The sequence below is a fragment of the Halichoeres trimaculatus genome, unplaced genomic scaffold, assembly GCF_033239565.1.
Source record: "Halichoeres trimaculatus isolate MK-OKI-2021-1 unplaced genomic scaffold, fHalTri1.1 fHalTri1_scaffold_20, whole genome shotgun sequence".
Lineage (NCBI taxonomy): Eukaryota > Metazoa > Chordata > Actinopteri > Labriformes > Labridae > Halichoeres > Halichoeres trimaculatus.
In genome coordinates this window covers 10,648,752-10,670,186 of record NW_027437198.1, presented here as the reverse complement: position 1 = coordinate 10,670,186, position 21,435 = coordinate 10,648,752, and the positions used below count along the sequence as shown (strand labels likewise).

General features: G+C 42.2%; 3 protein-coding genes across 8 annotated transcripts in view; 1 reads left to right on the top strand and 2 right to left on the bottom strand.

Moving 5' to 3' along the window:
• Nucleotides 1-1,756: 1,756 nt before the first annotated feature.
• Nucleotides 1,757-3,633, bottom strand: LOC141810020 (uncharacterized). Its single transcript, XM_074697317.1, has 5 exons — nt 3,238-3,633; nt 2,892-3,037; nt 2,401-2,569; nt 2,144-2,306; nt 1,757-2,063 (listed from the first exon to the last, which is right to left on the bottom strand). The coding sequence occupies exons 1-5, from the start codon at nt 3,541-3,543 to the stop codon at nt 1,771-1,773; spliced, it is 1,077 nt and encodes a 358-aa protein (XP_074553418.1). The 5' UTR covers nt 3,544-3,633; the 3' UTR covers nt 1,757-1,770.
• Nucleotides 3,634-6,194: 2,561 nt separating this feature from the next.
• On the top strand, nt 6,195-8,318 carry pex12 (peroxisomal biogenesis factor 12). The gene is made up of 4 exons (XM_074695798.1): nt 6,195-6,438; nt 6,896-7,025; nt 7,295-7,827; nt 7,908-8,318. Exons 2-4 carry the CDS (start codon nt 6,903-6,905, stop codon nt 8,314-8,316), a joined length of 1,065 nt encoding a protein of 354 aa, XP_074551899.1. The 5' UTR covers nt 6,195-6,438; nt 6,896-6,902; the 3' UTR covers nt 8,317-8,318.
• A 208-nt stretch (nt 8,319-8,526) lies between these two features.
• The window catches only part of hdac5 (histone deacetylase 5), a 55,357-nt gene continuing 42,448 nt past the window's right edge, over nt 8,527-21,435 (bottom strand). For all 6 annotated transcript variants that reach the window (XM_074695795.1, XM_074695794.1, XM_074695796.1 and 3 more), the window contains 14 exons: nt 20,883-20,994; nt 19,776-19,909; nt 19,316-19,436; nt 18,922-18,971; nt 18,731-18,838; nt 18,594-18,649; nt 18,395-18,482; nt 17,999-18,118; nt 16,625-16,722; nt 16,423-16,541; nt 16,204-16,337; nt 16,013-16,094; nt 15,740-15,917; nt 8,527-14,790 (listed from right to left, as the gene is read on the bottom strand). In XM_074695795.1, coding sequence (XP_074551896.1) covers nt 14,751-14,790; nt 15,740-15,917; nt 16,013-16,094; nt 16,204-16,337; nt 16,423-16,541; nt 16,625-16,722; nt 17,999-18,118; nt 18,395-18,482; nt 18,594-18,649; nt 18,731-18,838; nt 18,922-18,971; nt 19,316-19,436; nt 19,776-19,909; nt 20,883-20,994 — 1,440 coding nt within the window. In that variant the 3' untranslated portion in view covers nt 8,527-14,750. The remainder of the gene's footprint in view (nt 14,791-15,739; nt 15,918-16,012; nt 16,095-16,203; nt 16,338-16,422; nt 16,542-16,624; nt 16,723-17,998; nt 18,119-18,394; nt 18,483-18,593; nt 18,650-18,730; nt 18,839-18,921; nt 18,972-19,315; nt 19,437-19,775; nt 19,910-20,882; nt 20,995-21,435) is intronic.

Genomic DNA, 21,435 nt, shown 5'->3' with positions numbered 1-21,435 from the left:
GGAGAACAACTGTAATGCCACAGTCTGGAAGGAAATGGAAATAAACACCTAGAGATGAAAAGCCTTTGGTCAGAAAGGTGGAAATTAACCCTAAGACCACCAAGAAAGCCATCTGCAATAAATTGGCTGCCTGAGGAACAAATGTCTTAGTGTCCACGTCAAGAGAGTTCTCCATCGACATGGCCTAAGAGGGTACCGGACCAGAAAGAAGCCATGACTTACACAGAGATGCAGAAAAGCTTGGCTGAAGTTTTAAAAAGAGCACCAGGATAAGGATAAAGCCTTCTGGAAGAGTGTTACGTGTTGTGGGGTTGCTTTGCAGTGTCAGGAACTGGTGAACTTCAGAAGATCAATGGAATCATGAGGAAAGAGCAATACTTGGAAATATTGCAAGGAAACCTCAAAAAGTCTGCCAAATCTCTGCAGCTTGGTCGAAATGTGATCTTTCAACAAGACAATGATCCAAAACATACAGCAAAATTAGTTTCAAAACATTTTTAGCTGAACAAGGTGAAAGGACTGGAGTGGCCTTCACAAATCCCTGACTTCAATCTGATTAAGAATATGTGGAGTGAACTGGAGAAACGAGTCCATAGGAGAAGGCCGACAAATCTGACCGAGTTGTACCAAATCTGCCAGAAGGAGTGGTCAAAAATGCCAAAGGGATACAGTGAGAAGCTTACTGATGGCTATCCAAAGCAACTTACTGAAGTTTTAAAAGTTAATGGGAATGCTACTTAGCCCTGAAGACAAAGGTGTGTGTAAACTTATGACCCTGACTGTATATAGGCTTCTTTTGGCATCTGAAACTGTTTATTGGATCTTGGTGAGGTTACCACTACCAAGCCTGAGGAGTCCAGTATTTACTCCACTTTTAGGTCTGTTTTCTGGCTTCCTCCTGTGGTCTGAAGACAAGCTTGTACGGTCATATGGTCACTCTAAATTTGTGTCAGTATGTGAGAGTAGGTTGATGATGGATGGATGGTTAAGTGATAACAACTTCAATTTTTTTAGCCGTCCTTATCTCTGGTTTCGTTCAACTTTATTCTCTGTAGAGCTCTTGACACCCAGTAAGGTCAGCTGAAGCCTACATAGTCTCTAACTCTTTATACCCACCAACACGCACAAATTTAATAATTGTGTTCCAGTGCGGGATAATCATCTTGACATCTGGCCTGTGACCTCGATAAGACTGTTTCTCTCAGTCCAGCAGTAATCCCAAACATATGGTCCTCTTAAAGACCCCTGTTTCTACAAATGATTGGGAGCTTAATGATTTTTTTGTACAGTGGACAGTGGACAGTCACATGCACATAAAACTGAGGGGCAATTGTAGCTGCTGAAGTCTAAATGACATTTTTTGTCTATCATGATTTTGCTTTAAAAAAAAAAAAGATAAAGAATATTTTTAATTGACTAATATATGTCTGTAGTTGGTAGCTGGATAATGTAGCGTGGCCATGTGGTTCTGCTCACTCTGTCAGCATTCTAGTATGCATTGTCACCTGTCACTATACATAATCTCTAACTCAATGTAAAAAAAATCCATAGTAAAATGTGTAAAAAAGTCAGAGCTGATCAAATTTTTAATACCCTTCAAGTTATTTTGGTATACAGAGAACTGCATCGTTTGTTTGAATGTCAAGGAAGAATTTCCAACAGTTTTGGTCCATTTATGGCGACTGTCTTGTGTCTTGAAGTGCTCTGAGGTCACTCCTCAGTCCCTCCCCATCGTCATTGTTAATCAAGCTTTTCTCACTAATGAGTTCTCTAACTTTGTGCCTGTGACTCGCTGTCCCAATTCTTCCCAGAGTTCCTCTTCCTGTTCCTCTCCGCCATCACCATCGCTGCCACCACAGTGACCAGCACCGTGATGGTGATGACGAGCACAGTGGCTGTTTCTGCAACGCAAAGCTGGCTGTCCACCCAGGCCAGCAAAGCCCCCTCCAGCTGAGGCGGGTCCTGACACGTCACGTTTCGGTAGTCATCGATGTGGAGATGTCGGACGTGGAGGATCTTACTGAAGACACGATGTAGCTCGCAGTCACAGCTCCACGGGTTACCTGGGAAGGAATCAGAAGAGGTAAATAAACTTTGCCCAAACATCTAATGATGCTTGTCGGTAAACAAAGAGGTAGCAGACCTGACAGCTGGATGTGTGTCGCTGTCGTATGGAGGCTGATGAAGGTCTTAAACTTGAGGTGATGCAGATTGTTCCCTTCCAGAGCAAGGACGGCCAGGCTGTAGAGAGGAGCCAGAGCGTCCCCGTCAATCTGAGAGATGTTGTTGTTGCTCAGCTGGAGCATCTGCAGTGACAGACAGACGGGTTATCAGACAGACGGGTTATCAGACAGACAGGCATATGGGTAACTTTGTAATTAAAAATCTGTGCATATATACCTCGAGTCCAGGCAGCATATCCAGGCTTCCTTGCTGCACCACAGTCAGTCTGTTGTTGTGCAGATAGAGCAGCCGGAGTCTGGAGAGGCCCCTGAACACACCGGGGCCGATAGATGTCAGGTGGTTATGACTCAGGTCCAACTTCTCCAAGTTGTCCAGATACTCAAAGCTGACAGAAAAAAAACAAGGGACAGGTCATCACAATATTAAGAATCAGTTTTCAATCCCATTTTAAGTAGCTTGGCTCCGCCTCCTTATGGGCTTCGGTTTACACTGGCTTTTACAATATTTTTTATTTTTTTAAACCAAGACTCAAAACAAAAACATGTGAATTTTAGTTACTTTTTGCTCTGTTTTTGGTTGTTACCAATGTCCAAAACAGTATTTGATGCAGTATGTTGTCCCACTTTGTCTATGATTTGCTAGTTTCTACTTTCTTGTGTCATTTTTATGGCATCAGAGAGCGGACATGTTAAAAACTGGAAGCCTACCTGTATCCAGAAATATGATTTAAGTTGTTGTGCTCAACCCGCAGCTCTTTGAGAGCAGACAGACTGGTCGAGAAGTCGACAGGTAGAGATGTTAACTTGTTCCTGCTGAGGTCTAGCTTCTCCAGGAAAGACAAGGAGAAAAATGCCTGCAGAGGAAGAGGGAGGAAGACTCATCAAAGACCGTCTCTGGTGTTTGAAGTCTGTGTTAATGGAGTATTTTGGCTTCACTTTTGCAAAACATGAGAAATTCAAGTCACATCTTGCAGTGATCTCAACACATCAGCTGACAGAAAACCTTTTAACCCTGTTTACAAAATATTCTTCAAGTCTTTGATGTTTTTCCGACCTGTGGCTTTATTTCTTTAACCTGGCTGTTGGTCAGCACCAGAACCCTCAGAGACCACAGTCCAGTGAACGTTCGCGTCCCAATCTCGCTCAGATTATTCCCTCCCAGCTCAAGTAGCCATGTGCCGTGTGGAAGGCCCCTGGGAACATGCTCAAACCCCCGGTTGTGGCAGTCCACCAGGTCGGCGTGCTCGTAACAGCTGCACTTGCTCGGACACAGACGTAAGCCTTTGACGGACGAGAGGAAGGATGTAGGGCAATGAAAGGCGAGAAAGAAAAGAAGAAAGGACGAAGGAAGGAGACGCATATTTCTGAGGATGGTGGAGTGCTCAGAGGAGTGTGTGAAGACGGATGAAGGAGGGTTTAAATCTGTTCTCTCCACTTCTCATTGCAGACATCTGGAAATAAGAAAACAAGCACAGTTTGAGTTTAGTAAGTAAGGCAGAACCAAAGGGCTTCAGAATGACTTTTTTAAATGGGTGTGTATGTAGTTTCTGGAGTTTCTGCATCCAGCCTCTAGTGGATTCAAGAAGAACTGCAGTTTTAAGCAATTCTGCTGCTCTATCTATCGTTAACCTGCAGACTCTGAGATGCTGTTTTTAGCTGAGTTAAGTGAATTAAGATCAGTTTTGACTGTTTTCTACATAGTTTCTTACCTCCAGCATTACCTCTGCCAGAATTTTCATTTCCCTTTCAAAAGACAAGGATATGAATTTCCTCCCTATCCTTGTTTCCAGAGGAAAACATCTGCCTCTTGAGCTTTAAAATGCTACATTCACCACCAACTTGCCAACTCTGCATGTCAAACACAGAGAAATCTGTGATGCTTAAACTTGTTTTCTCCTGATGACCATTTTAAAATATCCTCTTAAAACTCACATTTTTTACTTGAGCTTGTTGAACATCCTGTTGCTGGTGACTGTGTTTTTAAAGGTTTTATCATTTACCCTTCATGGATTGAAAGATTTGAGTCTTGGTGTGTTTGCAGCATGGTGCATTTAATTCAGGTTTATATTTTTCGCCTCTTTACGTGGATCACCTTTAGAAGAGAGGTCAAATTTAGCTGATCAAAAGCTGATATATTAAAAAGTTGTTCAAATTTCTGCCTTACATAAGTGACACACTTTTAATCTTCTGTATAGTTGTTCAGCTTGTTTCTAACACAGGCCTCATCTGATTTATCCTCCCCGTCCCATGTGAACACAATTACATAATCATAGCGGGAGCAAAGCGGCAGGCAGAGACAAATTCACTGAGACTGATACTCAAGATGTTAAAGCAATGTCATCATGATTTTAAAAATACTTCAATAAAACATTTCAATGAAAAGTGTTGGGGAAAAATAAGCAAGTTATTTTCATCCTCATTGTTATATTTATGATTTTATGATCTGATGTGAATCTTTACTCATACGAACACTCTGTTGCCTTTTAACATCCATGTTTTTATCCTACATCCTACTTCAAAGCCTGCATGAGAGAAAAACTGAGTACAGAAAGTCACACACACACACACACACACACACACACACACACACACACACACACACACACACACACACACACACAAAGAAAAAAATGTTTAAAAATGTCTAACTCACCTCGTCTTTAGCTCTGGTATGGGGATATATCTGTTTCCTCTCTCTTGGCTAACGATGAAGGAGATGAAGACGACTGGACACCAACAAAGAGTGATCTGCAGCAGACACACTCACAGACAAACACAGAGACAGAGAGTTGATCCTGATGATGCTGATGATGCTGATGGAGACTCTCTGTGCAGTCAGCTGTGTCACTAATCCTCTAATCCGCTCCAATCACCAAATGTTTCCTCTCCATCCTGCTCATCTCATCGTTCAGTCCCATCTCTGACTCTGCCCCCCTCCCTCCCATTTTATGTTAATACCACCGGGGAGACCTGGCGTCCCTCCAGACGCCTGTTTCACCCACTTCAGTGTTATATAAATACTGTTAACATCTTATGATGAGTTTGGATGGACGGTTTGGAGAGCAGACACAGAGACAGTGGAGCAGCTATGACCATAGACCCTCGGAGCACATCAGAGTGTGATGATTGAAACTCAGTCTGTGTGAACAGAGAAAAACAAAACAAGAAATATAAAGACAGATAAAACAGGCAGGTCAAGATTTATTTTAAGGGCTGCGTTAAAACCTCAGTCGAACTGGACGAAGGGCAGTGGAAATGTGGAAATCTAACTCTGCCCCTTAGTTTTGAGACAAGATTGAAATTCGTCATCTTGAGAGTCTGAGATATGAACTATCTGAAAATCTGAACAAGTTTTTAGTATATGGGACCTATTAATACAACACAACTCAACACAGTAGAAACCTCTATCTCCACCACCATACTCTGCTGGAACCAAAACTGATTGAAAAGCAATGAAAGGTTAGTATTTCCTGTAAAAAATACCCCACTACTTTTTTTATTTTGTTTTATTTTATTTGAAAAATTGTATTATTATTCCTTATGAATATGTTTTCAACTTGTTATAATTATTACTTACAGTATCTATTTTTTTTTTTTTAATTTACCAATGGTAACGTTGCCTCTGTCTCTGCACTTTTCCTGATGTATGTCCTTATTTCTTTTTGTCTTGCTGTTGCTTTTGCTGGAAAAAAAAAGCAAAACCATCATATGTAACGTACAAAAAAATAAAAATAAATAAAAAATAAAAGACATAAGGCATTTCTGAATGTCCACAGACCCTGAGAAACAGTACTTAGAAATTTTCAGTTTTGGCGCTGATACAAAGATTTTAAACAATGGATTCTGACAGGTTAATACATAATAGTGAAACTATTTCAAGACCGCTCACAAAATTCCTTACATGTTCCTTAATTTTCTCCTATTTTTTTTTTTTTTTTTTTTTTTAGATTTGACTGTAACCTGAAGTACAAATCATGACATTACACCTTCCGGTACAGTAGGTGGCAGTATGCACCTCTAATGATGGTTGTTGTGATCCACCAGAGGAAGAAGGAACTTGTGGAGAACGCAGAGAGATGTGCATGATTTTTTAGAGACAGTCACTAAATATCAATTTCATTTCTTTCTGTCGTAACAGACACGTTTTAAGTAATGTGAAGGGGTCTGAAAAGCGCGTGCGATGTTGTCGGAGCTCGAGGAGCTGCTAAAAACAACTGCGACACTGAGGGCTAACAGCTAACGGCTAAAACACAAGGTGGGTTGATTCTGACAGGTGAATCACGAAACGGTGTTATGAAGTATTTTATGGGCATACTGCTGCTTTGTTTATTTATTAAACTGAAGTTTTGCATCAAAGCGAATTCTGGTTTTCTTCAGTCTTGATAAAATAGTATGTGTACGCTGCCGTCAGCTTTAGAGCTTTAAATGCGTTGAAATACCTGGACACGGTTTAAGTGACCTTTAACCCCCAGGCTTTAGCTATATGAAGCTTTACAGTTTTAGGTTTACCCTTTAAACCAGAGGAGAATAAATTAAAGCCTGAAATAATAGTAAGTGGTTTCTGACGTTATATTATAAGAATCTGACAGAATAAAGATGGAGGATCCTTTATGTTACTGTCTTCAAAAGTGTACTTTGAAACTGTTGCCAGTGTTGTGGTCAGTTATCTGGACCTGTGCTGTGACGTTGTGTGTGCGTGTGTGTGTTTAAAGAGCAACCATGGCTGAGGCTGGAGCTCACCTGACCTCCACCACTGTGAATGAGCAGCCCTCCATCTTCGAGGTCCTGGCCCAGGAGTCTCTGATGGAAGCAGTCAGACCGGCGTTGAGACATGCTGTCAAGGTGAGGGGAGTATTCAAAAAATGTGCAAAGAATGCAGTTCTCTTAAATTCATATCATATTTTCTGAGAACTGCACATTTAAATCAAGAAATAAACAATAGATATCTGCTTTTCACTCCTGCTCTGTGACCCCAGGATTGATTTTAACACATTTCTAAAAAGAAAAAAACATAAAAACATTTTGTTCTTGCTCACGTAAGATGAAATGCTGACTTTAAGAATGCTCACTGTCTGTATGTCCTGTTTCCTGGACCTTTGTGACCCTCTCAGGTTCTGGCAGAGTCGAACCCCGCCCGTTTCGGTTTCCTGTGGCGCTGCTTCGATGAGCTCTACCTGCTCCTGGACCTCCTCCTTCAGAACCACCACCTGTCTCACTGCAGCGCCTCCTTCTCAGAGAACTTCTATGGCCTAAAGAGAGTTTGTGGACGTGGATTCCCTATCCGCCTGGGGCTGAACAGGAAGTCTCACTGGCGCTCTCTCCTTCTCCTGTGCCTGGTGCCATACCTGCGGGCCAAGCTGGAGGTGACGCTGGCGAAGCAGAGGGATGAGGAAGACTTCTCTATCCGATTGGCACAGAGCAGGAGTCAGAGGCTGTACCGTGCAGCTGTGGCAGCTTATCCTTACATCAGCTCAGCCTGGCAGGCGTGGGTCTTCTGTCAGCACCTGCTCTTCGTCTTTGGTGTTGCAAAGACGCATAATCCCCTGCTGTGGCTTGCAAGGGTCAGACTGGCTCGTCTTAATGCTCAGGATATTAGAGACCTAGAGCTGAGGCCGAGTGAAACTGGCAAACCAACTGAGGGGGGGTAAGTGTCTGGATTTCTGTCTGATGTAAGTGAAAAATTTGACTGTTTCTCACCCACAATGCATTGCTCTTCTGTTGCAGTCTGGTACAAAAGGCGTGGTGGTTCATGTCCCAGGCAGCCAGGGGAACAGCCTTGTCCCTCTCCACCTCCCTCTCCATGGGGGTGTTTTTCCTGCAGTTCCTGGAATGGTGGTACTCCTCAGAAAACCAGAACACCGTGAAAACCCTCACCTCCCTTCCAGTTCCTCCGCCCCCTCTCCACATGCAGCAGGGCCAGAAAGACTCGAACTCTACTCAGCTGGACTCTGACAGAGATAACTGTCCACTGTGCCGGCGGCTTCGCACAAATACCACAGTGCTGTCCACATCTGGTTTCGTCTTCTGTTACCGATGCATCTACACGTATGTGAAGGTGAACCACAGATGCCCAGTCACAGGATACCCGACTGAATTACAACACCTCATCAAGATCTACTCACCGGAGAGCTAACAGCTGATAAAACTGTGGCCTTCCTTTTTTAAAAAAAAACTGTGAATAAATGAAGACTGGTTTGGAGATAATCACTTTGTTTAAAATAAGCTCTATGCTGACAGTAATAAGAGTTTATTTAGATGTGATGCTTTAAGTTTTTTCAATAAATTACCATTTACTAAAAGAATTTTGGAACTTAAACGTGAGTATTTGAAGCAGCAAAAAAGATGTTGGTGAATTGCTTTATTGAGTTTCCAGACAAGTTTAACAACAGGCCCACTTAAAAAAAAAACAAAGAAACAGATAATCAGGATCAACATCACAACATTACAGTGAGAGTAATAAAAAAGGGCTTCATTAAAATGTCCACAAACCCCTGAAATTAAACAGAGTGAAGAATCACAAGAGTCACCTTCCCTTTTTAAGCTCCTGCAACAATTTATCAACAAAAAAATCAGGACATTAAGAAAAAAAAACAGGCTGAAACTTCAAAAAGGGACGAGTATCACCATCAATAATAGTCACAGTAATAGATTGCTCGAATAGCGTGTATTGCACGTGTACACATATATGCACTTTATATACATGTGAGTCAGCAAGAACTAGACACATGTTGTATTGTCGCAACAGGAAAGAATCGGGATAAAACGACAGCACAGACAGAGAGTAGTCAGGAATGTGCTTGTGATCAGTTCCAATAAAACAGATTTTTTTTTTCCAAATTTTCAGTCACGATCTGGACGAGAGAAAGGTAACAGAGAGAACGTGTCCCGTCAAAAACAGAAGGAGGTAAAAGAGGGAGAGGTGACAGTCTAACTGATACCGAACCTCCTCTGTCTCACCAAAAAGTCCCAAAAATACCTCTTTGCACACGCACTGCATCATATCAGGACACAACATTTACACCACAGTATCAAACATAGCAAGAAATATACAGTAAGAATTAATGTAGGAAACTAATGTGTGTGCGCATGTTTGTTTTTCTACCCTGATGGGGTCCTTAATTTTATTGGTATGTTGTGGGGACCTATTTTTTCCATGATCCAAGGTATGTACTGGGTTTGTTCTGTAATTGTAGGGCTTACAAACAAATTCACCCACATGCTTGAATAATGAGGACAACATTTTTCACAAGTCCCCAGCTAGTGACCAGTCTTTCATACTGGGGACCCATTAGTACAATGGTTTCATGTGTGTGTTTGTTTTTCTACATTGGTGGGGACCATACCCAAATTAATGATGCATAGGGGACCCTTTTTAATTTTTTTTTCCATGTGGGTGAGTTTTACATGGGAACTGGTTTTTGGTCTCCCCATGTTTGTGTGTGAGTGTGAAGTGTGTTAAACTGCAGTGTTTGTGTGCGTGGTAGCAACAGTAAAGCTGTGAAGCCTCTCAATGTTGGAGGTTTTAACATTCTGATGACATAAACCATCTGGCTTTGTCAGCATATTTAATTCTGTGCTGTTACAGTTTAGATAAAAAAAACAGCTGGAGCATGTGAGTTTCTAGCTAGCCTTTGTTAAAAAAAAGAAAAATCAGAATTAAGGACAAGAGTGCAATTGGCACCTCCGAAATGTCAGTTTTTTTATCGGTTAAGTACGACGTCTCATTTTGGAATGATAAAAAAAATCAGCAGGAGTTTCAGCTTTGACTTTATAATTAATTGCTAATAAATGTTTTTTTGCAACTGATTTTTCTGATTATTTTAGTGGAAGAAAAACTAAAACCATCAAAAATTTGCATTTCAAAAGCTGGAAGCAGGTAGTTTATGGCTTTTTTGACTCTTAAGTTAACAGATGATTACAGTATAAATGTCAGCTGATCAGTTTCTACAAAGAACTACAATTTGGAATCATTAGCAGGAAACAGATCTTAAATCAAAACCAAACAAACCATTATGAATAAAAAAAAAAATCCCTAGAGGAATTTTCAGTTATTTCATTTAAAGGGTCAAATTATTTTTTAAATCAGTTTCAGCTGCAGTTCCCCGTATGGACATTAGATTCTGCTTCGGTGAGAAAAAAAAATGTTGGGGGTATATTAAGGCATGTTTCAGGAATAAAAAATAATCTACCAATTAACAGACTCACAGCAGCTGGTAGTTTTGTTTCTGCATGAACTCCAGTCGAGCTGAAACCTCCCAACACTACCATGTTTAATGGTCTAGTTTCATCTCAACTCGAACACCAAAACAAGAGGTGCTTTTGTAACCAATAACTGGTTTAGAGGGCAAAATGGCCTTATCTTTAATGCTAGTATAAAAAGACTACACTGAACCGCCTGGAAACACAGCTCAATAAATCAATCAATCAATCAATACTGTGTTCGTTCCACTAAACAGACAATGCACACAAACAGCACTCAACCATATATGTAAAATCTAAAGGGAGCTCCACAGATGAAGGGTGTTAGCTGGCTACAAGCCCCGTTTCCACCAAGCGGTTTAGTTCGGTTTGTCTCAGCACGGCACACATTTTATGGCGGAGGACAGATCCCCAAAAACTGAGACGAGCCGTCCCACTTTTTGGGACCCTTCTGTAAGGGTTCCAGACTAAACTGATCCGATCCTGGAAGGTGGAGCTACAACACTGCAGGCCACTGATTGGTTGAAAGAATTGTCACTTACCCTGTGACAGCGTTTTTTCTCTTTGCGGCACACAGTCTTCTCTGAAACGAAGCTTGATTGCACTAAGTAACAAAGAGCCACATGGAAATCACATTGAAGACAAATCGCTGGATGTCTTTGCTCTTTGTTGTGTCGTGTTTTTCTTCTTTGTTGGATTTGTTAGCGGGGTACACTGTGTTGTGCTGCTATGGCGTCATGCTATGATGTAACCGATGTGGCTATTGGCATTCAGCTTACACGCCACCTACCACAAGGGGGTACAGTTGGCTGTGGACCAGGCTTGACCGAGCCGACCCGTACCAAAGCGTACTGATCTAAACCGGACTGCTTAGTAGAAACGGGGCTTTTGTTGTGTCCGCAGTGTTACCGTTGCAATGCTTAAAAATCCGACATTTATCTTCTCTGACTTTCTTTTTTCAGTCGCTGCCATCGTCTTAGTGTTATATTGCTTTGAACAGATGAGACCCAGAGGTAGCAGCGCACGCTACAGCACTCTCCTCTCCACAGAGGGTCCTGGGAAATAAACTTAGGTGAGGTGTATGATTGTGTCTGGGAGAGTTAGCTTACCATACCACTAGAAAATATTTCCAAGTTTCTGTTCACAATATTTACACAGCAGCCATTTTTCTTTGACACTAAGCTCAGGATGGTATGCACAAATCCTATTAGATGATGTTGTACTACACAGTTAAAACAATACGGCCTAATTTAAAGTTAAACAGTGCAGTGATAACTGATTTGCAACTGTTAGACAGCAGCTAATGTTAGCATTAATCATTCCGTGGCATTATTTTCAAGCTAACAATAGTCTTAACAACTGGCATATTAGCTTGCTAACTGGAGGCTCCACTCACAGAGACCATGTCAATACTTTCAGATGATCAACATCTAATCCTATATTAAAGTCAAAGCACTAAAGTGATGATGCAATTTAAGTAACAGCTAATGGTAGCTTTTAGCGCTTTTAGCTGAAACACAGTTCCAAAGAGTTAAAAATGCTCTGAAGGTGTAAATAAAAGCTAATATTACTATTAACTACCTCAAGGTTCACATACTAACTTGCTATCTAGGTAAGATCAACACCAATGACCTTTTCTCTTAGTTTCCTGATGGACCAAAAACGTCTCACTTCACATCAAGTTAAAACAGTAATGATATAGCTTATTTGTAACAGATCATTCACTAATGTTAGCATGGAGCACTAGGTAGCGAAAAAAAAAAAAAAAAACCTGGGTAAGGTAACTGTTTCTGCTAATCTTTATGCAATTATAAGCTCTTCTAGAGCAAGGAAAAAACTTAAGTCCTAAAAAAAATCTTATGCTAGCGAGAAAGTGGGTTGTGTTGTTGAGGTAATGCTATTTTCTTGTCTGAAGCTAGGGTTTAGTTTGATGCTAAGATTAGCTGTTGTTGTACAACTTTGTAGGCTAACTTTAAATTTGGCTTTATTTCTTTCTAGATTTTCAGTACCCATGGTTATATTTCAAACCTGGTACACTGCAGTTCAATGTTTCATATGATTTGTCTTACCATTCAGAGGAAAAAAAAAAGCTGCTGTGTGAATAAAAGTGGACAACAGAATGGTCCAGATCTGAAGCTTTGTTTCCACAGAGCACCTTTGAAAAGCAGAGAAATGTAGCTCACATCTTTTTCCTCTTTTGTCAAAATGTGGTTCTAGAAAACAAATCACATCTCAGAAAAACTGCTTTGAAGGAGCCACAGAAAATAACGCTCAAAAACACAAGGTGAAGGAGAGAAAGCTCCAGGCTTTTGGCTCATTATACTGCTATGATGCTCTACTACCCAGATGTAAACAGGCACAGACAACAGAAGACATCTTGTAGCTTAGTGCTGTGTTGTCAGTATTTTGAGCTAGAAAATGGAGAATAGGATCCGGTTGTGTGGTTAAACTGAGCACTCAACCAGAGCCATGAGTAACCAGCAGAGGCATGTAGACAAACCCAGCAAGGAGGACTGCAGGATCTCTAACCTTAGCAAAAAATGACACCTAGTGTTTTTTCTTCAACTCTGATGCCATATAAAAAAGTCTGAGTTGCAAAATGTGATTTTAGTGTTCAAGTATCAGCTGGTGATTCAGAAAAGTAACCTTATGTCTGACAATAAATACAAAAAGCAGCCGATGTGCAGGCTAACCCCTGTTTGAGAACAAAATATCATCACTGGACCATCCTGTTGCCAAGACTTGACCTTTGACCATAAAATTCTGTATTGTGCAGTTGCTGTTGTCAGCCTGTGGAGTGCAGCACAGCCTGCCTGGTCCTGCCAGAGGAACTTTAGCTGTCTGTTCACCTCCAACCACAACAACAACCACAACCACGATAACAACAACAACCGGACATACCGAACACCTGTAAACAAACAGCCTGTGTGCTTTCCTCAGCTCAGCCAAACCTTTCAAACATCACATCTCCAAATAGAATATATCCATAAATCCAATCTGATTGGACAAACACTGTTTACATATGTATATGTATATATAGCTTTACTATGTAGAATATTTTTGTCTGTTTTATACAAAAAGAGAAATTAGTTTGTGATTTTATACATAGAAGTATGTACAGGTATAGAAAAGTGGCCACAATGAGTCTGCTGTGACGTGACGGTGGGTGACAGGACAGGAGACAGTATTTACACCAAACATGAAAGATTACAGTAAAAAAGAAAGAGAGAAAAGAAGTACCCATGATCCCTTTGGAGAAGACGGGACAGGGCTCAGGTCACATGACTCAATGAGAAAGAGAGAGGCGGTGGTCTGAAGTGGAAAGTGATGTCGTTTAAATTAGCACATATTTCCAAAAATCAACACTGCCCGGTCCTGAGACACTCACCAGATCCTATAAAAGTCTGACTGAATATCATCAATAACTTAATATTCATCTCTAACAGAGATTCTTACTGCAGATGTGTAGAGTGTAGTGATGGCTTCAGAGGTTTTTCTTCACTCCGTTGGAATACCTGCTTTGAATATTGCGAGATCTGACAATGAATACAATTCTTTGCAGTTTCAAAACATCTGTGAGTAATTAACGATGTCAGCTCTCATCATCCCGCCTCTCCTGGTTCCTAAACAGTGAGATTAGAACAAATTAAGGCATCCAGATGAAAAAACAAAGACTGAAAAATGAACCGACTGAGTGTAACGTGCGTGTGCGTCAGTGTGTTTCTTCAGTCCTGATTGGCTGGTTGGTTTACTGAGGTGCTGCGGCGGTGGTGTTTTCTGGTTTCCGATTCTGACGGTATGTTTTTTAAAAAAGGCACCTAGTTCCTCCAAATCCTCCGCTTATTTTTAAAACAAGTTCTTCCTCCTCTGTTCCAAGAAGACAAGACGTCCGCTTGGTGTCTGATTTGTGAACCAGCTTCAGTTTCAGCCTCCCCACAGTCGCCCCTCTGCTGCAGAACAATCGGGATTAGGAATTAAGTCAACAGAAGAGTGACCGGGATGTGGAAGGGAAGAATTCAGTGGTGCTGTGTACAGGTGGTAAAGTATACATGTCACAAGGCGCGTCTCCTAGCCGGCCAGCCCCGCTCCTCCTCTGGTTCCACGGAGGTGCTAACAAGTCGTCTGCTCCTCCTCAGGCTGATGAACCAATAAGAAAGGAGATTTGTCCGTGTCATTCACAGGCCCCGCCTTCTCCTGCCTCCAAACTGTTCTCCTCAGCCAAATGGAGTCCCTCCACAACGGCAGAATTACAATCTGCGTGTGTACACCTACACACACTCTGTGCAGAGAGAGGTAAAAGAAGAGGAAGAGGAGGAGCCACAAAGAAGTGAAGGTGGAGATTTTGTGCCGTCCTTATTGGGGCTCCTCCTACAACACAGGCTCTTCCTCCATTGGTTCCTCTGTCGACCTGCAGGTGGTCAAATCACAGGTAAATGACAAGAAACATCACTTTCAGTGGAGGTTTAAGCAGCTGCAATATGTCATACAAAATGACAAACCTGTGTGTAATGTGTAATAGAGATGGGCAAATCCAAATACCGTTAATATTGATACCAATGTTGGTCTTGATATCGAATGATACCAGTGTAAAAAGATCCATACTCTAGTTTCATTTTTTCTCCTGCATGCACTGACTGTGGCAGTTTTATAAAAGTGGCGACCTGACTGTGTGTGTGTAAGTGCAGCTGTGTCACAGCACAGAGCAGCACACTCTTTCCCTCCCCCTCCCCCTCCTGTGTTTTGGTGTTGCGGCGTCTGGCGCCAGGGAAACAAACATATTATATTGCTGTAAAGATTATGAACAGAACAATTGATCTCTGGGAAATATTTACACAACCATCCATGCATAAAATATGTAGATACTGATAACATAAAAGTAAAAAATAAAATAAAATAAAATACAGAAAATGAAAAAAATATTATTGAAATTGAAACAAATAAACTGAATATCATATGGCACAGACTTGATTGAATATAATAATTTTTGTATAACATTTGTTTTGGTGTGATAATTCTTTATACTTTATTATTAAAAAATGAGCTCAATAATGGGAGAACTTTTATTCATTTTTGTATTGAATATTTGTTTTTTTACTGTTGAATTGTTTCAGAACCTAAATGTTTATCATGACACTAAAGTATTTTGAAGTCACCTTTAAACTTTGCCCAAATTCTGTCCTAGATTTTAACCACATAATCAGAAGAAAAAATCACAAAAACACTTACAGCCCAGCAGTTTGATGATACGTCAACCTTAAATATTAAAAAGTATCAGTATCGGCAATACTGGCCCTGTATTTACACCCACCTCTAACATGTACATACCTTAAAGGACAGAATCTAATCATGACACTGACCTGCTGGTTTCCTGGTTGTCAGGAGCTGAGGTCGGCTGCTCCACGTCCACACTGAGGGAGGCCATGGCGCTGACGGTTTCCGCCTCGTCCTCCGATTGGCCACGAGCATCAGGAGTGCTGTCCAATAGCGAGTGTCCACTTGTCTGAGACAAACTCTGGAGACAAGGCCAGTGTTTACCTGGAAGATCAGAGAAAGACAAAGGTGGATGAAGATCCAAAGGCAGGAGTAGCTACCGTCAGTGTGTGTGCTGTGTGAGTGTGTGTGGTCCTCACTCTGGATCTCTATCACTCTCTCCAGCGAGGCGAAAGCCTTCGGACACGGTTTCTCTTGAGGCCAATGAGCAACGGAGTCACTCTGAGGGAGACAGAAAAGCATGAAATCAAACAAAAAGACATGATTTCGCATTCAGAAGAACAATAAAACATCCAGAGGACACAAAATTTATCCTGATTGTGTCTCTCACCGGCTCTCCCAGGAGCGCAGAGACACAGGCCTCCGATGCATCACAGATGGCTGTGAGGTCATGACCTCCCTCCAGGGCCATGACAACGCGGCCCCCTGCCAGACTCATCAGGAGCTGCGTGAGCTGACCGAAACCTGAGAACACACACGAGCCACAGTCAAGGGAGTGCAGAGCTTCACTGAAACACAGAGAGGGAAACAAACATCTAGCAGCACCAACATTTAGCAGAGACGTTGTATCCTCCCAGCGGTGACTGGTGACCCTCCACGGCATCGAAGCCTGCAGACACCAGAACCACATCTGGACTGAACTGCTGGGCGATGGGCATCACTACACTCCTACACACAGAGATCAAACACACACTGTAAAAAATGACTGGTCACAAATGGTGTGTTCACATTGAGATTTGGGATGTGCTCACCTGAAGGCTGTGAGGTACTCCACATCACCCATAGGTGGCTCCACTCCTCCTGTCCATGCAATGTTTACATTAAAGCCAACACCTGCAGCTGATCCCACCTGCAGAGAGAGACAGAAACATCCCACTGTCAGCTTTTCATGTGTCCCTCTTTATATACACTCACCGGCTGCTCGTTAATGCAAATTTCTAATCAGCCAATCACATGGCAGCAGCTCAATGCATTTAGGCATGTAGACGTGGTCAAGACGATCTGCTGCAGTTCAAACCGAACATCAGACTGGAGAAGAAAGGTGATTTAAGGGACTTTCAACGTGGCATGGTTGTTGGTGCCAGACGGGCTGGTCTGAGTATTTCAGAAACTGCTGATCTACTGGGATTTTAACCCACAACCATCTCTAGGGTTTACAGAGAATGGTCCCAAAAAGAGAAAATATCCAGTGAGCAGCAGTTCTGTGGGCCAAAATGACTTGTTGATGCCAGAGGTCAGAGGAGAATGGACAGACTGGTTGGAGCTGATAGAAAGGCAACAGTAACTCAAATAACCACTGGTTACAACCGAGGTCTGCAGAAGAGCATCTCTGAACAGAAGAGCATCTTAGCTGACCCTCCTGTCAGCTAAGAACAGGAAACTGAGGCTACAATTCACACAGCAACACCAAAACTGGACAATAGAAGATTGGAAAAACGTTGCCTGGTCTGATGAGTCTGGATTTCTGCTCCACATTCAGATGGTAGGGTCAGAATTTGGCATCAACAACATGAAAGCATGGATCCATCCTGCCTTGTATCAACGGTTCAGGCTGCTGCTGGTGGTGTAATGGTGTGGGGGATATTTTCTTGGCTCACTCTGGGCCCTTAGTACCAACTGAGCATGGTTTAAAGTCCACAGCCTACCTGAGTATTGTTGCTGACCATGTCCATCCCTTCATGAGCACAGTGTACCCATCTTCTGATGGCTACTTCCAGCAGGATAACGCTCCATGTCATAAAGCTGGAATCATCTCAAACTGGTTTCTTTAACATGACAATGAGTTCACTGTGCTCAAATGGCCTCCACAGTCCCCAGATCTCAATCCAATAGAGCACCTTTGGGATGTGGTGGAATGGGAGATTCTCATCATGGATGTTCAGCCGACAAATCTGCAGCAACTGTGTGATGCTATCATGTCAATATGGACCAAACTCTCCGAGGAATGTTTCCAGTACCTTGTTGAAACTATGCCACCAAGGATCAAGGCAGTTCTGAAGGAAAAAGGAGGTCTAGCACGGTGTACCTAATAAAGTGGCCGCTGAGTGTACATCCCATAACACAAACCCCAACAGACACAGAGGGTGAATCAGTGTGTGCTTGTTTATTTTTGAGTGTGTTTTCACCTCCTCTGGAGCTCCGCTGCCGGGGAAAAAGTTGCCATCATCGTAGCGATGGAGGGAGATGTAGAGGACGTTGGGGTCGCTGTAGAAGGCCTGTTGGGTGCCGTTGCCATGGTGAATGTCCTGCAGTGACAGGTCAGAGACAGAAAGAGAGAAGGTCAAAGCGATGTTTGAAAGAGACGCCAACATTTCATCACCTGCAGCTAACTTTGCTGGAGCTGAACCCTGGATAGATCACAGACTGTTGGTGTGGGGAAAGTTTATGAACACAAAGATGAACTGTTTTAGTTCCAGGGCTGAAACCAGTTATTTCTGTTTTAACCATTCCAGAGCAGCGTTCCTGGGCTCTACATGATGGAGGAAAGAGGTTTAAATTCTTATTGTTTTCTTACGACTCACCCAGTCCACTATGAGGATCTTGCCCACTCCTAGTTTCTGCTGCAGCAGCTTGGCAGTGATGGCTACCGAGTTAAAGAAACAAAACCCCCTACACACACACACACACACAAAGGAAACAAAACACAGATATTTAAATAACTCTGATTACTAAACTGTGATGTAGGGGATTATGTAGCAGGGGACGTGGGTTTACACTCACATGGCGGTGGATTCCTCAGCATGATGACCAGGCGGACGAACCACCGCAAAGCCATTCTGAAACACGCAACAGCACACCAGTCAGACACTGTGTTTGAAGAGTTCTGAACATTTGAGAGCTAACAAAATCTGTGTCACCTTCAGCTCTCCTGCAGCCACTCTGAAAGCCAGCTCGATGACAGAGCCGACCGCCATGCGGACCGCTGCCGACGAGTGCATCTCATTCCACACGGTGTCACTGTCTACCTGCAGGGGGCAGTATACAGCGTTAACTCACAGATAAAAGACTCATTAAAACAATAAAAGGCAGGCTGTAGAAGAAAACTCACTCCTATTCCTCCACAAGGGAGAACAGCGTACATCTTCTGGCTGATGGGACCTGAAACGACCAATCAGGAGAGAGCACACATCACTAATAGTGGAAATGTCAGAGAAATTAAGAGAAATATCCTTGAATTGAGGTTTCACGGAGAGATATGAAGCGTTTCCTACAATTCAAAACTTATTATATCAGTTTGTTTTGGTTCAATGACTGAGTAGGCTCATTCATAAATGTTTTGGTGGATATCTGCTGAGTGCTGGAAAACAGGATGAATGCTGACCTAAAGAAGATTCTTTTTTTGAAAATCTCTAAACTCAGTCACGGCTAACTCGCTCACGAATCCTGACAGAAAGTTCAGCAAAGATTTTAGCACCAGAAGTCAGACAGACAGTTGGAGTTACCGAGCAGCTTCTTGTGGTCCAGTTTGTGTCGATTCAGCGGGCTGGTTCCATACAGCAGAGTGTGAAACTCTGAATGAACCGACTGGATCTCATCCAGAGACGCTTTACGCCCACGGATCCTCTGCTCACACACACACACACACACACACACACACACACACACACACACACACACACACACACACACACACACACACACACACACACACACACACACACACACACACACACGAAAAGGAGACACTGAGTAAGGAGTGTTACACTCACACATAAGAAAAGAAGTGATATTTGAGAAGCCATCAGTGGAAGCAAAAACTGTTTGAAGCTTTTTAATTTGAGAATGGAGAAAAATTTTGTGTTCAGATGCAGAGTGGGCGGGTTTGAAGGTGCTAAAAACCGACATTAACAGTGTGTTTTCAGACGTCTGAGTGTGTGTCTGTGTTTGTGTGTGTGTGTGTACCTCACAGCGGCCCAGCAAGCCCGTCTCCTGCAGTCTGGACCAGATGCTTTGCACTCTCCCAGCATGCTCGGGGTGAATGTGAGCGTTGCCACAAATACATTGATGCTTCAGCATCAGACTGTCATAAACGAGTCCTGCACAGAGAAAAGGAAACAATACCAGACTGATGAAAATAAAACATAAACACTGGAATAATGCTGCTGTACAGCCAAATCACCCCAGACTGTCGCCTGAAGTTAAAACCTTGCAGTAGCAGTTTAGCCCCACTGGGTGTCAGTAGTTACAAGTATAATATGTGTGAGGACATGAAGTGCAGGACACTGAATCTGCCAAAATAAATCATGTAGAACCTGAGGGATGACACACACAGCTTATACAACCCCAATAAACCCCATTAAAGTTAGAGCACTGAGTATGACGTGAATAAAAACTGATTCTAAAGGTTTGCAAATCATCATAATAGCCTAATATTCGGAACAGTACAAAGATAATATAACAATTATATAAAAACTGAATTTTTTAAAATGTCATGAGAAATATGTACTCTCATTGAAATTTGACATCGGGATATCTCTTCTCTTTAACAAAACTGTAAACATTTTTGAACTCAGGAGACCAGTGTCTGGTGTTTTTTCCATTTCTGCATGGTAAAGGGTTTCAGCTGCAGGGTCTCCTTTGTCCTATTTTGCATGTTTTTGTCATCAAATTTAAAATTAGCTGATTTTTTTTAAAGATTTATCATTCATCACTGTATTTAAACTTTTTTTCTGAAAATAGTTTTCAAATGTTTGATGGACTAAGGGTGTATGTTACTGTTGGTTGAGTGAGGAGAATTTTTTGAAGAAATTAAAAAAGTAGAATTAAAAGGGGGAGAAATGAGCATTAGGAACTCTGCTGCAAAAGACAAAACCCTGCTTTAAAAATGTATGACTCCTCAGTTGTTCTGAATGGTCAGCCAGCACTGAGTCAGCCTCTCGTTGCTAAGCAACAAGCATGGTGGTTCATAGTGGGCGGTCTGACGCGGCTGATGTCAAACTGAAAGCTGAATAAAAAAAACAGCTGTGCACACACATAGAGACACACACTCTCACACACCAACACACTGACCGGTGGTGAAGAGGTGTTTGATGGGATTGACAGTGGTCGCAGGCGAGGACTGCGCTCTTCCGAGAGGTCTGTGGGATAGCGAGGACTGGAACACACCCAGGTGCTGCAAAGCCTGATGGGAAGGGACGGGGAAGAGAGAAACAGAGGTGGGGAGAGGGAAAGTTATGATTCATTGCAGAAGGATGACTCAGAGATTTATTCATTCACTAGAAAGCTGGAGGAGAGGAGTGTGTGTGTTTGTGTGTGTGTATCAGATATGACAGGATGCTTCACACCAACACACTCCTGTCTCATCACAAACACTGAAATAAATGTGACTCTTAAAGTTTCATTTGATTAATCAAAGATTAAAATACGCAAAGTTACAGACAAAGTCATGTGTGTACAATAAAACGCAGAGTGTGTGGGCGGAGCTGGATTTAGAGTATATGAAGTGCTCTTGTTTTCATTTATAGAATTGAGATGCAACTTTTGAAGGACAAAGGAAACTAAAAGTATACAGTTATGAAGACCTTAACGACCTTTGAATGCAATCACTTCTAAAGTTAACGAC